The following is a 13610-nucleotide window of genomic DNA, read 5'->3' as shown; positions in this document are numbered from 1 at the left end:
TTGTAAGTTTGACTCATTACCTTAATACATAGATTAATATCCAATTTAGATAGCAACAGATTTGTGGAAGTTCTTACCAGCGTAGATGGCCTTGTCACCAAGTTCTTCCTCAATTCTCAGAATTTGGTTCAACTTGGCCAATCTCTCAGATCTGGCTGGAGCACCAGTCTTGATCTGGCCGGCTCTCAGACCAACAGCAATGTCAGCGATGGTGGTATCTTCAGTCTCACCAGATCTGTGGGAGACCATTACACCCCAGCCAGCAGCATAAGAGTCAGTAGCAGCCTTGATAGATTCGGTCAAAGTACCAATTTGGTTTACCTTCAACAACAAAGCATTGGCAGACTTCTCCTCAATAGCTCTCTTGATTCTGATAGGGTTGGTAACAGTCAAGTCATCACCAACGATTTGGATGTCGACAGTAGAGAAAAAGTGAGACCAGGCAGCCCAGTCATCTTCAGCAAATGGATCTTCAATGGATACAATTGGGTACTGGGAAATCAATTCCTTGTACAGGGCAGCCAACTCCTGGCCACTCAACCACTTAGATGGGTCAGAGTTAGGGTTCTTGAAGTCCAAGTCGTACTTGCCGTCTTTGTAGAACTCGGAAGAGGCAACGTCCAAAGCGATACCAATCTTTCCGGTGTAGCCAGCCTTCTCAATGGCGGCAGAGATCAGGTCCAAAGCCTCCTTTGGAGTAGAAATGTCAGGAGCAACACCACCTTCGTCACCGACGTTACCAGCAGATTGTCCGTAAGTCTTCTTAGCCAAAGACTTTAAGTTGTGGTAGACCTCGGTACCAATTCTCAGAGCCTCAGAAAAGGTTGGAGCATCGGTTGGAACAATCATGAACTCTTGGAAAGCTAGAGCACCACCAGCGTGAGAACCACCGTTCAAGACATTCTGGAATGGAACTGGCAAGACGTATGGCTTTGGAGTACCGGACAGGTCGGCAATGTGTTGGTAAAGAGGAACGTTCTTCTCAGCGGCACCGGCCTTAGCGGCAGCCAAAGAGACACCAAGGACAGCATTGGCACCCAACTTACCCTTGTTTGGAGTTCCGTCCAATTTGTTCAAGAAAGCGTCAATGGCCTCTTGGTCCTTAACGTCAATGTTTGCCTTAACGATAGCTGGAGCAATGATGTCATTGACATTGGCAACAGCCTTCAAGACACCCTTACCGAGCCACTTTGACTTGTCACCGTCTCTCAATTCCAGAGCCTCGTGGACACCGGTAGAAGCACCGGAAGGAACAATTGCTCTGAAAAGTCCCTTTTCAGTGTAGAGGTCAACCTCAACGGTTGGGTTTCCTCTGGAGTCGTAGACGTAACGGGCAAATACTTTTGAAATAGCCATTTTTAGATGTAGATTGTTATAATTGTGTGTTTCAACCAAGAAGACAAAAGCCTGCTAGATGTGCTGTATTTATATCTTTTCAGGACCAGGGTGGATCGTGGTTTGCAGCATATTTCAAGTGGTTCTATATTCGCGACGGAAGCCATCGAAGCGTATAGACGTCACATGAGATGGCTCATCGATTAGGAGCACAAACGCCATTATCAGACGTCTAGATTGAGACTGTACGAAGCTCGTTAATTGAACAAGATTACATATGAATTACATGTTTCAATCTAGCCAATGGCTTTGTCAATTCACCATAACAGTACTGTGAGGGGGGTGCGAGAGATCAGTCTTCATACCTTAACTATTTCTTGCGCAGAGACACTACCAGGGGACGGAGCGGAGGAACCTGTTCCATCGGTTAAGGTTGGTCCTATGCATGGGGTCAAGAAGAGGAGGGTAGCTATGCGCCGACTCAATTGCTGTCGTGATGGCTTGAAGTTAACCATCCGTGGTTAGGGCCAATTGCAAGGCAAATTTACGGTGATCCTCTCTTCTGTTCAACGTCCCTCACTGTTTCCAATGATACCCGGGGACAACAGAGGTTATTGAAGATACCGCCCGGAGGTAAGTTTAAACGGGTGAGAGGAAAATTACCATTGAACGGCCCCTAAAGAATGTTTTACCGGGGCGTAAATTTGTTAGCTTCTCTTGCTGGTTGTGAGTCCTGTCCGGTGCGGACTTGTGTCATGACTAGGAATCTGGGGTTGGGACTAGAACTGTTTTAGAGTTGATGAGGTAAAGTAGGTGAGATACATGCAGTATGTATGATTATGTAACGTATAACATCTCTCCTATGATGAATTCACTGTTCCTTAGAAAAATTGACAGATAACTGCCAAGAAAGATCACATTTATAACGGTTGCCTTTTGCCATCGTTTGTTCTTTAAATCTCATTTAGCATGGTTTGGAATTGTGTGATTTTGCCCAGGTACTTTCCTCTCACTCTTTCATTCCCCTGATTACATCAGACTCACGATCTTCGAGAAACACTCCCGCCCATAGCATTATGGAAAAGAGAGCTAATGAAACGTCCTCATATACTGGTGAACTAAAGAAGCAGAAGAAAGCTCTTTCAATACCTGTAAGTGATTGGCCTGAATATTTCCAAACCTTAGAGAAAATTCATTTCAGGATTAACACTTACTTCACATTTCTATGTTCAAGAAAGCACCTCGTTACTACCTGGGAACTAATCAAGACTGCCCCCGAATCCGCTTTAAAACGACAAGTCACCTTAGAAGAAGGTGCTCAGATTGCCGCCCTATTACCTGACAATGTGAATTTTGAGTACATCGACGAGAATCAGATTCATACCGAAAAGAAACAGTTTACCTATAACCGGGGGTGGGAACAAAAAGAGACAGATATCTTTCAGCTGAAGGACTCGGATTCAGACTTGAATATGAGCAAACAGATTTTGATATTTGAGTTTGTGGATGGAAAAATACGAAAAGAACGGGATGGAATATCAAGGTATAGTAGTGCTAATGCTCTTACTACTCCCACATTCTCTCAGGATTCTATGAAAAAGCTCATTAGTAAAAGAAATACTAATTTTGAGATCAAGGTTTCTCAATTCCTTCATAAGTGTTACGACAATAGCTTGGACCCTCAAGATGAACTGAATCACATTGCCAAAGCTTATATTCCTACCACAGCTACTTACCAAGATCCTATTGAAGAAATGGTATCGAATTCAACGAAAACCCCTTCTCAACCTTCCAATGAGACGAGAGATCCTATTCCTGTTATCATTGATCATCTCAAACAAACTCCCTTTTATCGAGATCAGATATCCGACAAAGGTCTCTTCCACTTACAGCCAAAGGAACCTGTCTATGAGGAACTTGACTTTGACTTGTCCCCCGAGATTTGGACAGGTATTACTCACACGAAAAAAATTAATAAGTTGTATTCACATCAGGCAGAAGCTTTGAACAGCATCTGTGTTCATAAGAAACACGTTATCATTTCCACCTCAACTTCATCAGGAAAATCTTTGATTTATCAGATTCCATTACTAAAAGCACTTCAAGAGACAAACGGGTTGGCAACTGCACTCTATGTGTTTCCTACAAAAGCGTTGGCTCAGGATCAAAAGCGATCATTGAGTGAATTGGTAAAATCAATTCCATCTCTATTCAACACAGTCTTAGACACTTATGATGGTGACACTGAGAAATCAGCTAGATTGTCCATCAGAGAACATGCCAGTGTGATATTTACAAATCCTGATATGCTACATTCCTCAATTCTTCCTAGTCATAAGCAATGGGTCCCTTTTCTTAGAAACTTACAATATGTTGTCATTGACGAATTGCATATGTACAAAGGTCTTTTTGGTGCCCATGTTGCCCTGATCATGAGAAGGCTACGAAGATTATGTTCAATATATGGCAATGACTCAGTTCAATTTATTTCATGCTCGGCTACCCTGAAGTATCCAATGGCCCATATGCACAATATATTTGGTATAGACGAGTCGGATTGCCAGCTTATTGTTAAAGATGGATCTCCTTCAGGTGGGAAATACGTAGTGACATGGAATCCTCCGAACTTGATGAGCCGAACTTTAAGTCAACAAGATGGAAATAGTACTAGAGAATCATTCATTGTGCAAACAGCCAAGGTTCTCGTTCAACTGGTACTGAAAAATGTCAGGACAATTTGTTTCTGCGTAGTTCGACGAGTTTGTGAACTCTTAATGAAGGAAGTCCGAAGTCAACTGAAATCTATGGACAAATTGGATCTCGTCACTAAAGTAATGAGTTATAGAGGTGGATACTCGACCTCAGACAGGAGAAAGATTGAAAGGGAAATGTTCAACGGAAACTTGAAATGTATCATTTCGACAAACGCTTTAGAATTGGGAATTGATATCGGTACACTTGATTGCGTGGTGATGTGTGGTTTTCCCCTCTCTATTGCTAATTTTCAGCAACAAAGTGGTCGAGCCGGAAGAAGAAATAAGGATTCTCTTACCATTGTTGTTGGCAGCGATGATCCTGTCAACAGACATTACATGAACAATCCTCAAGAGCTGATCTCAATGGAGTACCAAGACCTAATTTTAGATTTCTCAAATACAGCAGTGCTTGAATCTCATCTTCAATGCGCTGCGTTCGAAAAACCGATTGATGATCTGGATTGGGAAGCCAAATGGTTTAGTGATTACAATCAAGACCAGATTGAAGAGATTCTGGCGAATAGACTAGATTTTCTGGAAACTTCCCCAGACTATCCAGAGCCTGCATATCATGTATCTTCAAGATACCTACCATGGCCTCCAAGTCACGTTTCTATACGGGCAATTGAAGAGGAGAACTATGCAGTTGTTGATATTACTAATAACAGGAATGTTGTCATTGAAGAAGTTGAAGCATCAAGGACCAGTTTTACACTTTACGATGGTGGGATATTCATTCACCAAGGTCTGCCGTATATTGTTCGAGATTTCAACTCGGATGACAAATATGCCAAAGTTGAGCGGGTCAATGTTGATTGGATTACTTCACAAAGAGACTTTACAGATGTTGATCCTGTTGAAGTAGAAAAGATAAGATCTTTAAGAAATGGATCCGATGTTCCAATATATTTCGGAAAGATATATACCACTATTGTGGTATTTGGATTCTTCAAAAAGAATAAAATTGGAGAAATCATTGACGCCGTGGAAGTCAATAATCCACCTATAGTCATCAAATCAAAGGGTATATGGATAGACATTCCCTCGAGTGCCTTAGATTTCATTAGAATGAAGCACCTTAATATCGCAGGCGGTATACATGCTGCTCAACATGCCATAATGAACATTCTACCCCTGTTCATCTTGAGTGGAGTTGATGAGATTCAGACCGAGTGCAAGGCACCAGAGAAAGAGTTTGCCACAAGACAGACCAAAAGGGTTAGACCAGCAAGACTTATCTTTTACGATGCAAAAGGAGGTCAATGTGGTTCCGGACTCTCCACCAAAGCATTTGAGTATATTGATGATATTTTGGAAAAGGCATTAAACACTGTGTTAAATTGTCCCAGTGAATGTGAATGGGGATGTCCTAACTGTGTAGCAGCGCCCTTTTGCAAAGAAAATTCTCTGGTTTTATCGAAACCTGCTGCGATCATCATCCTAGCCACCATTTTGAAGAAAACGATTGACCTAAATTCAATACCCTCAGGGCCAGAACCCTTTATGCCAGATATACAAATCGAAACGATAGGTGAATCCACAGAAACAGTCAAGCTTTCAAAAGATATTGAAATTATTGATGTTCGAAAAGCTTCTACTCCATTAGAGGAAGTACCAAAGGATGAAGAGATTGTTTTCCTCGGAAAAAGAGCGATACACAATACTCCCAGCACCATTAAAACAGAAGAAAATCCGTGAAAAATTTTCTTGCAACTACTTAAGTTCAAAAAAAGGTCTTATCTACTGATCGTCAACTTTCTTCCCAATTTACTCATTCGCCTGGTAAGACCTAGAGAGTTTTTTTGCTTGCGACTTCCAGAAATATCCAAGGACCCGACCATGGTGTCTGAGTCAGTGTCATCAGCTTTGCTACTGGAGTATCGTTGACCTGCTTGTTGACGATTAAACTTGAACTCAGCCTCAATTGGAGTAAGTGATGAAGCAGACTTATTTCGGTAGGTCAAACTACTGGAGCTTCTAAGTCTTAGAGTTTTTGAAGAATGGTTTTTTTGTGCCGCAAAAACTGAGGAGTGCTCTCTTTTCAAAGCCGAAGTGTGTTGTAGCTCCTTAACCTTGTTCAGTCTGAAAACATGAGATACAGGCTTCAGGTATATTGATGCGAGAGTTCCTATGTTCATTTCTAATTCCTCCAGAACTCTAGTGTCCAAATTATCGGGATCAGAAGAGATCACTGGGAGCTTGGCGTTGACTATTTCCTCAATAGCATTAGGAAAGTCTCTTCTGTTAGAAAGTAACCTCCAGTAGTAAAACCCTCTTTCTCTAACATCAATATTCCCGATATCTTCTGTAGCTGTCCTGAAAGTTTCAACTACGAGGTCTTCACACATTTTATCAGCCGAAAAGTTTAAATAGACTTTAATTAATGCTGTTAAAAATGCCAACTGAACTTCAGAATTGTCCTCTCTGAAATTTTGCCCAATTTTTTTGAGTAAAGATACGGCATTCTTTTCCATTGCTGTATTGTACTCGCCAATTAACCATACAATAGCCAATTTGGACCCTGGTTCTTCAATCATATCAATGTTTTCCATCAGATTGTTCAACATTTTGCTGTGAAGGTAGGGATACCTTCGAACAATTCTCTTGAAAACTACAACAACTTCTTGTAGAATATGTGGCACTTTCGACTCAATCAGATCAGACAGAACAAGAACGGCGTCAGTTGCTATATCTTCTAATTTTATGGCCAAGTTTCCAATTGCTCTGATTGCTTTACGTGACATTTGAACGTCTGAATCTCTGGCATACTCTTCCAACTCTTCTAAAATAATATGCAAATTCTCCTCATTGGCTAGAAGATAAATGATCTCAAGTTTGGTATCCTTTATGTATATCGGGTCGTTATAACGACAGAAAAAGGAGGTCACATTTAAGCTAACTAGATTGAACTTGCTTAGAAGTAACAAAATGGTGTTTCGAAGTAACAAAAACTGAATTTCTGGTCCAGAATTCAACACACTAACCAACGCTGATCCAATTCTCTTGGGCAACTGGGGAATCAAATCCTCGGGGTGCATTATGTAATTCGACATGTAAATTATCACTTTCAAGGCATTCAAAACTACTTCGTTGTTGGACTGTTGTAAATAAGGCAAAACTTTATCTATGATCTCACAAGCAGTGGCTTGAGAATCGGGAGCAAAGTATAGAATAGAAGACAGACTGCTGGCTTGTGCCCACTCGTTGATGGTAGGAAGGATATCCAAGAGCTCAAATGCATGGTCCTCTGAAATACTAAATTCAAACTCCTCCACTTTCTCTGTAATATCTGAGAGCGCTACAAGAGCACTAGAGACAACCGAAGGATTTCCATCGTCTAATTTATCGTTTAAATGGTCAATCAAGTGTGCGTCATTGCCAATCTGAAGGTCAAACTCATATATTCTTGCTACGCAAAAGCAACCGGTTTTTCTCACGTGTGGATCTTGATCATGTAATGATTTCTTGACAGCGGGAATAGATGCTTGGATGAAATGTTCATTTGGGATGGAAGTGAGGGTTTGTAAAGCCAGGCCCTTTATATGAGCAGGAATTGATTTACTGTAGTAATCACGCAATAACAACTCGATCACCTGTTCCCTATCCTCACTACGGTAATGATTTGTGGACCGCAAACAATGATAAATCATAACTCGTAGTTCTTGATCTAGACTACTTTGTTGAGCTTCTTTGTATAGTTTGATTACCTCAGTAAATACATCAATGATATCTGTACTTTCCACTGTAATATTGGCTAGAAACTTCTTCAAAACATTCTTCTTTTTCAAAAGAGTATTCTTCTCCTTCTTGGAGTTGGTAGCTTCCCGAAACTCCGCTAAAAGCTCGGATCCTCTGCACTGAAAACGGTTAACACTCTATTACTGGTCAATTAAACTATTTCATACTCACTTTCACAAAATATTTGGAATCATTGACCATTTTGCATGTTGTTCGAAAGATGGTACTGGTACTGTACTGATCTGGAAACCTGGTAGAATATGAAAACATGGACGATAGCGCAGAGCTCCAAACACCATTGAGATAGTTGACATTCAATCGGTTGTTGTACTTACATTATCCGCTCAGAAGGTAAAATCAAGCTGAGGTTTAAGGAGCACCTTGATAAGAATGTGTAATATAAAATTCAAGCAATTGCGGTTTGAACGTTTTGGAGAAAGTTTTAGGGGATAATTACTACTTAAGCCTTGATTGAAAAGGATAACCGTTGCGGCCATATCTAGCAGAAAGCACCGTTTTTCTTCAGACGAGGCCATAAATCCAAAAGCTTAAGGCACAGAAATAGACAAGAATCACAATGTTCAGTCAGGCCCAGCTTGGTTGCAGCAAACAAGGGTGACATAGCTCCATATAGTTGAGATTGTCTTTCCTATACATATGCCAGAAAAGGTGTTAGCGCTCTCAAACCGCCAAAGCTTGAGCTCATTGTGAAATCTAACTAGCTACTGAGTATGTAACGGTAGTTCAGGATATACCTGTAGCCTGAATTACAGATAGAGAACTAAAAAACTCTGGATCAAGGATAACGTAATGCATACAATGAACATGATGAAAAATCGAATTGAGCAAGTCAAAGGAGTACTGCTGCAAGAAGAGTACCAACTACACTCAATAGAGTGCTTATTTGAACACTTAACCAAGGCGCTCCATTAGACGGCGAAAATTGGTAAACAGTGGCAGATGAGTCGGAATGTACCACGACAGAAGAAGCTGTTTTTTGACTGTTAATAGTGGGAGAGATATTAGAGGCATGATAATTACTTGAACTGCCAGCCACAGTGCGAATAGCACTAAGTGAACCAATAATGATAGTCGTATCTGCGTTCAGATTCGTAGTTGTGTCGTCCTCTGTATTCACATCAATGTTCACTGTTATTTCGTAGCTATAGCTACCAAAAACTGGGATACTATCTTCATCGAATCTACTAAATGCAGACGTACTGTTCGCTTTGAACGAAGTTGGGGTATTGCTTTGAGATGTGCTTTGGGGTTGCGAGATAATAATAGTCACAGTATCAATTGGATTCTCAGGAGTAACTGTAATCGTTTCAGGTTTACTACAAACAGCGCAGGAACTAAACTGTGTGACAGTATCAATTTTGGTCCACGGTCTGCTGAATGCTGAAACGGAAGTGTTTAAGTATACAATTGGAGTCTCAATCGCAATGGTTCCTGGCTCGACGCCACTTGATAGAACTGTATCAGTTGTGTCGTAGGTACTGGTCGATATTTGGGTGCTGTTCACATAGCTTACTGGTATTTCAACGATAACAGTTCCTGGCTCACTGCCAGTCGGTGTAATTGTGTACGTGGTTTCGTAAGTACCAGTCCATGGTTGGGTGGTGGTCACATACAATTCTGGAGTTTCAATAATCACGGTACCTGGCTCNNTNCCANTNGGTGNNANNGTGTATGTGGTTTCGTAGGTTCCAGTCCATGGTTGGGTGGTGGTNACATACGATTCTGGAGTTTCAATAATCACGGTACCTGGCTCACTGCCAGTCGGTGTAATTGTGTACGTGGTTTCGTAAGTACCAGTCCATGGTTGGGTGGTGGTCACATACAATTCTGGAGTTTCAATAATCACGGTACCTGGCTCACTGCCAGTCGGTGTAATTGTTGTACGTGGTTTCGTAAGTACCAGTCCATGGTTGGGTGGTGGTTACATAAACCTCGCAACTTAAATCTCCTAGACAGCAGACAGCGTCACACTGACAAAGTTCTCGTTTTTCAATCGATCCCAGGAGCTTAGGCCTGCCATGATACGGCTGAGTGGAACCAAAATTTATCTCTCTCCTTTTTCTAGCGTCATCATAAAGGTAGAAATATATAATAACAGTTCCAGGTTCAGTACCACTTGGTGGAATTGTGGAAGTGCTCCAATATGGGGAACCCGGAGGGACGTCAGGGATCCAAGACAAAGACCATGGTCGGTTGATAGTTACATAAGACTCAGGTAGCTCAGTCGCAGTACTTTCTGGCTCGGTGATGGAGGGTGATGACGTCGCATCCCCACAGCAAAATGCTACGCAATCAATAATCTCTCTGTTGGCAAGTCTAGGGTTAAATTCGTCATATCTCGCAATCTTTTGCTCATAGGGAGTCTCCCCTGTTACAGTCCTTATTGCCTCAGGTGTACCAGTCCACGGTGAGGTATGAGTGATCCATTTCGTTGCTTCATGGACTTCTACGACAATAGGGTGAGCCAAAGGTTGACCGTTTGCACTTCCATCAACTTCTATTGCAAGAATAGAATAGAATTTTAGCAAAACCAAAAGCAATATCGTAAACTTCGTCATGGCAAACAAAAAGAGTTACACCATCGATAAAAGTAAAAAATCAAAATCGGGATTCTGGATGTTGAAATCCAAGTTTAACAACCGGGTCATTTCAAATGCAGGGCAGCCCCACTTCTCACCGGTAAAATCAGCTACAAAGACACTAAAAAATCTTTTCTTCTTGCCTTTCGTTTTCGAAGTAGATATACCGTTACGACCGATTCTATTTCAGGGCTCCAAGAGCTGCGAAGTATTCTAACACAATGTGAAGAATGATACCAGTGAAATGAATCCAATCGTAGGGGTTGCCATTCATCCTCTTATATTTGGATCTTGATTCAATTCGGCTACTGTACCTTTGAGGTGCATGATGCAGGTGACGTTCGCCTCTAGTTGGTTGCAAAATTAGCACTTGAAAATGACTTCATCAACAGATCGCACCAATACATAACCAGGATGATGTTGTTAACGCCTCCTTAGTTTGCTTCATAGGGATTAGATCGAGAAAGGGGGATAATCGAGGGAGAACTCATTAATTTTTCGACGGTACAAGAAGAAGATACATCGCCGTGCTCTTATTGATGCTTCGAAACAATAGATGCGTTCTCATCCCCAATCTTAAAAGATGAGCAGGAAACTCTTTCTTTTTTCCCCCATCATATGTGCACAACTGACTACCAGTTCTGGCTGAGTTGATCTCGGTTGCTTATATGCTTTAAAACCAAGATTCAACTAGGCTAGACGACCAAGTACGCTACAATGATCCTCATGGTGTGTTCTGAAATTGGTTTGATTGCTTCGCATTTACTTTTCTCATGTAATGAAGCTTGTGCCCAGCATTGACTGGGCCAAACGCAAAACTATCTTTCTGTTGTTTTCTTCGTGGTCATTTGTCTTCTGATTGTGGTTTATGTGATTTGTCTAACAACAACAGGACATACATCAATTGTGGAGTTATCAGTCAGCCTAAGTTACTCAGGAAAAAACTGCATACACGCTTTGAGAATGTGCATCACAAAACTAGGATACTGCGCACTGTAAGCGGAGTTCTGTGCCCAAACTTAGGGTGTATCGCTGGATGCCGCTCCTTTCAGCTAAACGCAAGAACGCACTATGTGGATAATGATCTTTTTCTGTCTTACTGCGACCCTTGGGATTCAAATGCTACTGAACGTTGATCTATGTGTGGCTCCTCAAATCATGGAACTCACACTTAGTCAGATATTGGAAGCCTAGGTCGAGCTGGCTGAACTTATAATATCAAGTGACGACACTTACAAAGGATAAAGGAAAATTGGATGGTTGGGATAAATGTAGGAACGGGATAAGTTGCACACATAGCTCTCAGCAATTTCACTGATTTCAGAGCAGAGCCAGCAGAGTGTAGCGGATCAAATTCAAAAGTAAGCAATCGATAAGAGTTATTGGGACATGCAATACATCGACCAATAAAAACATTCAATCCCAGAGACTTCAAATCATCGAATAAATTCGTCTTAGTTTACTGCTAGATTATCGGTCTGGCAATCTCAATATAATCTCAAAGTATTATGTCAGTTCATTTAGTTCACAACAGTCAAAACTTGTTAATTGTACATCGCAGACTCTGTCTCCATTCTGTTTGTACGCATGAGCTGTGCGGAATAGTATTGCATCTCAAGTCTCACGAACGGAGAAATGAAATGTCTTTCAGACGCGTCATCTCTCAGTTATGAACCTTCATCAAAATGATCAACCCATCGATAATCATACACAGTAGCACCATCTTGCTCCATCTCAAAGCACTTGCGCAAACTATAAACCCGAAAACAATCAGCAAAGAATCTTGAAAAGCCCATTTCGGTAAACATGGACCTTCTGTGGAACAGTAGGAGGAAGTTCAGATCCCCAGGAGCGGAATTCCTAACTCACTGAATAGAGTCTTGTATTCTTTTTCGCATCTAGCACAGGTGCTCATCTTGACTCATTACTCTCCTAGTATTGGACGGAGCCATCACCTCAAGTAGTACGCAAAAATGAACCGACTTAAATTCCAGATTAGAGCTAGATAACGTAGTCTAAAGTGCCTCAAATCAACCCTTCGAACCGTCGAAACCAAGAATCTAAGTGGAGGGTCTCAGTGAGAAGGTGTACGCTTATCGTATCTAAAAAAAACTGTTTCTAGTCCGATTAAATTGCTAGGAGCCTAACTAAATGAATGCCATCCATGAAACTCAGACTTGCAATCTGCTTTATTTTCAGTGCTAACCTAAATAGCCAAACTCTATGACGGAATAGCATATCCACTAGCATAACTCACTGAACTATCATACGGATCAAGAACATGACTACTTTGTGTGTATCCTAGCCACTCAAAAGTATCAGCTTTCCCCATAAGTTTCAGTAAGACTGTCAGAGGATAAGCTCCGCAAATTGTGTTCTCCGTGGCCTGAAGATATTGTCGCCATAGGGAGACATCTCCCTTCGAAATCAGCTCCATTCCCTTCTTGTCCACAGCCTCAATCGACTCATAAATCTTCAGCGAGTTGCTCTTTCCATTGAACGCAACAGTTATATCGTCCATAGACTCTAAATCTCCATTGGGGGTATAACTAGTATACCCAAATCGATCGCCCCAATGACAGAAGTCAGTGCTTACAAAAAAGGCGTTCTCTTTGTCTTCAAAATACGGCTGCAGTGTGCTGGTTAATGAATCTGCCAATTGACCAGGGAAACCACTAATTAAGATGGGAATGATCGGGGGTGGAGTGCTTAATCCCTTATCCAAGCAAGCTTTATAGTACAGTGGCATGTGTAATTCAAAACTGTGCTCATTTTCGTCAACAGACGAGCTCATGTAGTCGATGTGGCGGGCATTTGACACAAGATCTTTTATGGTATCGGTATCAACCGGTACATTACCAAGGGGTGTAGCGTAGGCACCATACCTGGTAGTTCTAACCTCATCCTTGAAATAAATGTGATGAGATGGTCCCAATATGAACACTCTTTTAATCCCCGTAGGATCGAACGAATTGTACGTTTGGGCAAGAGTCTTGCCCGCAAATGAATATCCTGCATGGGGCCCCACAAGAACTCGGGCTCCTTTAACTGAAGTCTTTCCTGAGGACTTGGCTAGTGATAAATAATGACTGAGTTGAGAGTTAAGCTCATTGGGATTGCCAGAATACCATGAGCCTGCATGAGTAGCTGGGCGGACTTTGACCATCTTAGATGTCGGTTT

General features: G+C 41.6%; 4 protein-coding genes across 4 annotated transcripts; 1 reads left to right on the top strand and 3 right to left on the bottom strand.

Annotated features, from left to right (window-relative positions):
• Window positions 1-45: 45 nt before the first annotated feature.
• PAS_chr3_0082 (Enolase I, a phosphopyruvate hydratase that catalyzes the conversion of 2-phosphoglycerate to phosph) lies at window positions 46-1356 on the bottom strand (the record flags this gene model as incomplete). The annotated part of the gene is made up of 1 exon (XM_002492248.1): window positions 46-1356. The coding sequence occupies one exon, from the start codon at window positions 1354-1356 to the stop codon at window positions 46-48; it is 1311 nt and encodes a 436-aa protein (XP_002492293.1).
• Window positions 1357-2411: 1055 nt separating this feature from the next.
• Window positions 2412-5789, top strand: PAS_chr3_0080 (Putative DNA helicase; the record flags this gene model as incomplete). Its single annotated transcript, XM_002492247.1, has 1 exon — window positions 2412-5789. One exon carries the CDS (start codon window positions 2412-2414, stop codon window positions 5787-5789), a length of 3378 nt encoding a protein of 1125 aa, XP_002492292.1.
• A 38-nt stretch (window positions 5790-5827) lies between these two features.
• Window positions 5828-8030, bottom strand: PAS_chr3_0079 (Beta-adaptin, large subunit of the clathrin associated protein complex (AP-2); the record flags this gene model as incomplete). Its single annotated transcript, XM_002492246.1, has 2 exons — window positions 5828-7948; window positions 8001-8030. The coding sequence occupies 2 exons, from the start codon at window positions 8028-8030 to the stop codon at window positions 5828-5830; spliced, it is 2151 nt and encodes a 716-aa protein (XP_002492291.1).
• Window positions 8031-12650: 4620 nt separating this feature from the next.
• On the bottom strand, window positions 12651-13595 carry PAS_chr3_0078 (uncharacterized protein; the record flags this gene model as incomplete). The annotated part of the gene is made up of 1 exon (XM_002492245.1): window positions 12651-13595. The coding sequence occupies one exon, from the start codon at window positions 13593-13595 to the stop codon at window positions 12651-12653; it is 945 nt and encodes a 314-aa protein (XP_002492290.1).
• Window positions 13596-13610: the final 15 nt, after the last annotated feature.

The sequence above is a fragment of the Komagataella phaffii genome, chromosome 3 (assembly GCF_000027005.1).
Source record: "Komagataella phaffii GS115 chromosome 3, complete sequence".
Lineage (NCBI taxonomy): Eukaryota > Fungi > Ascomycota > Pichiomycetes > Pichiales > Pichiaceae > Komagataella > Komagataella phaffii.
This window is presented reverse-complemented; position numbering and strand designations above follow the sequence as displayed.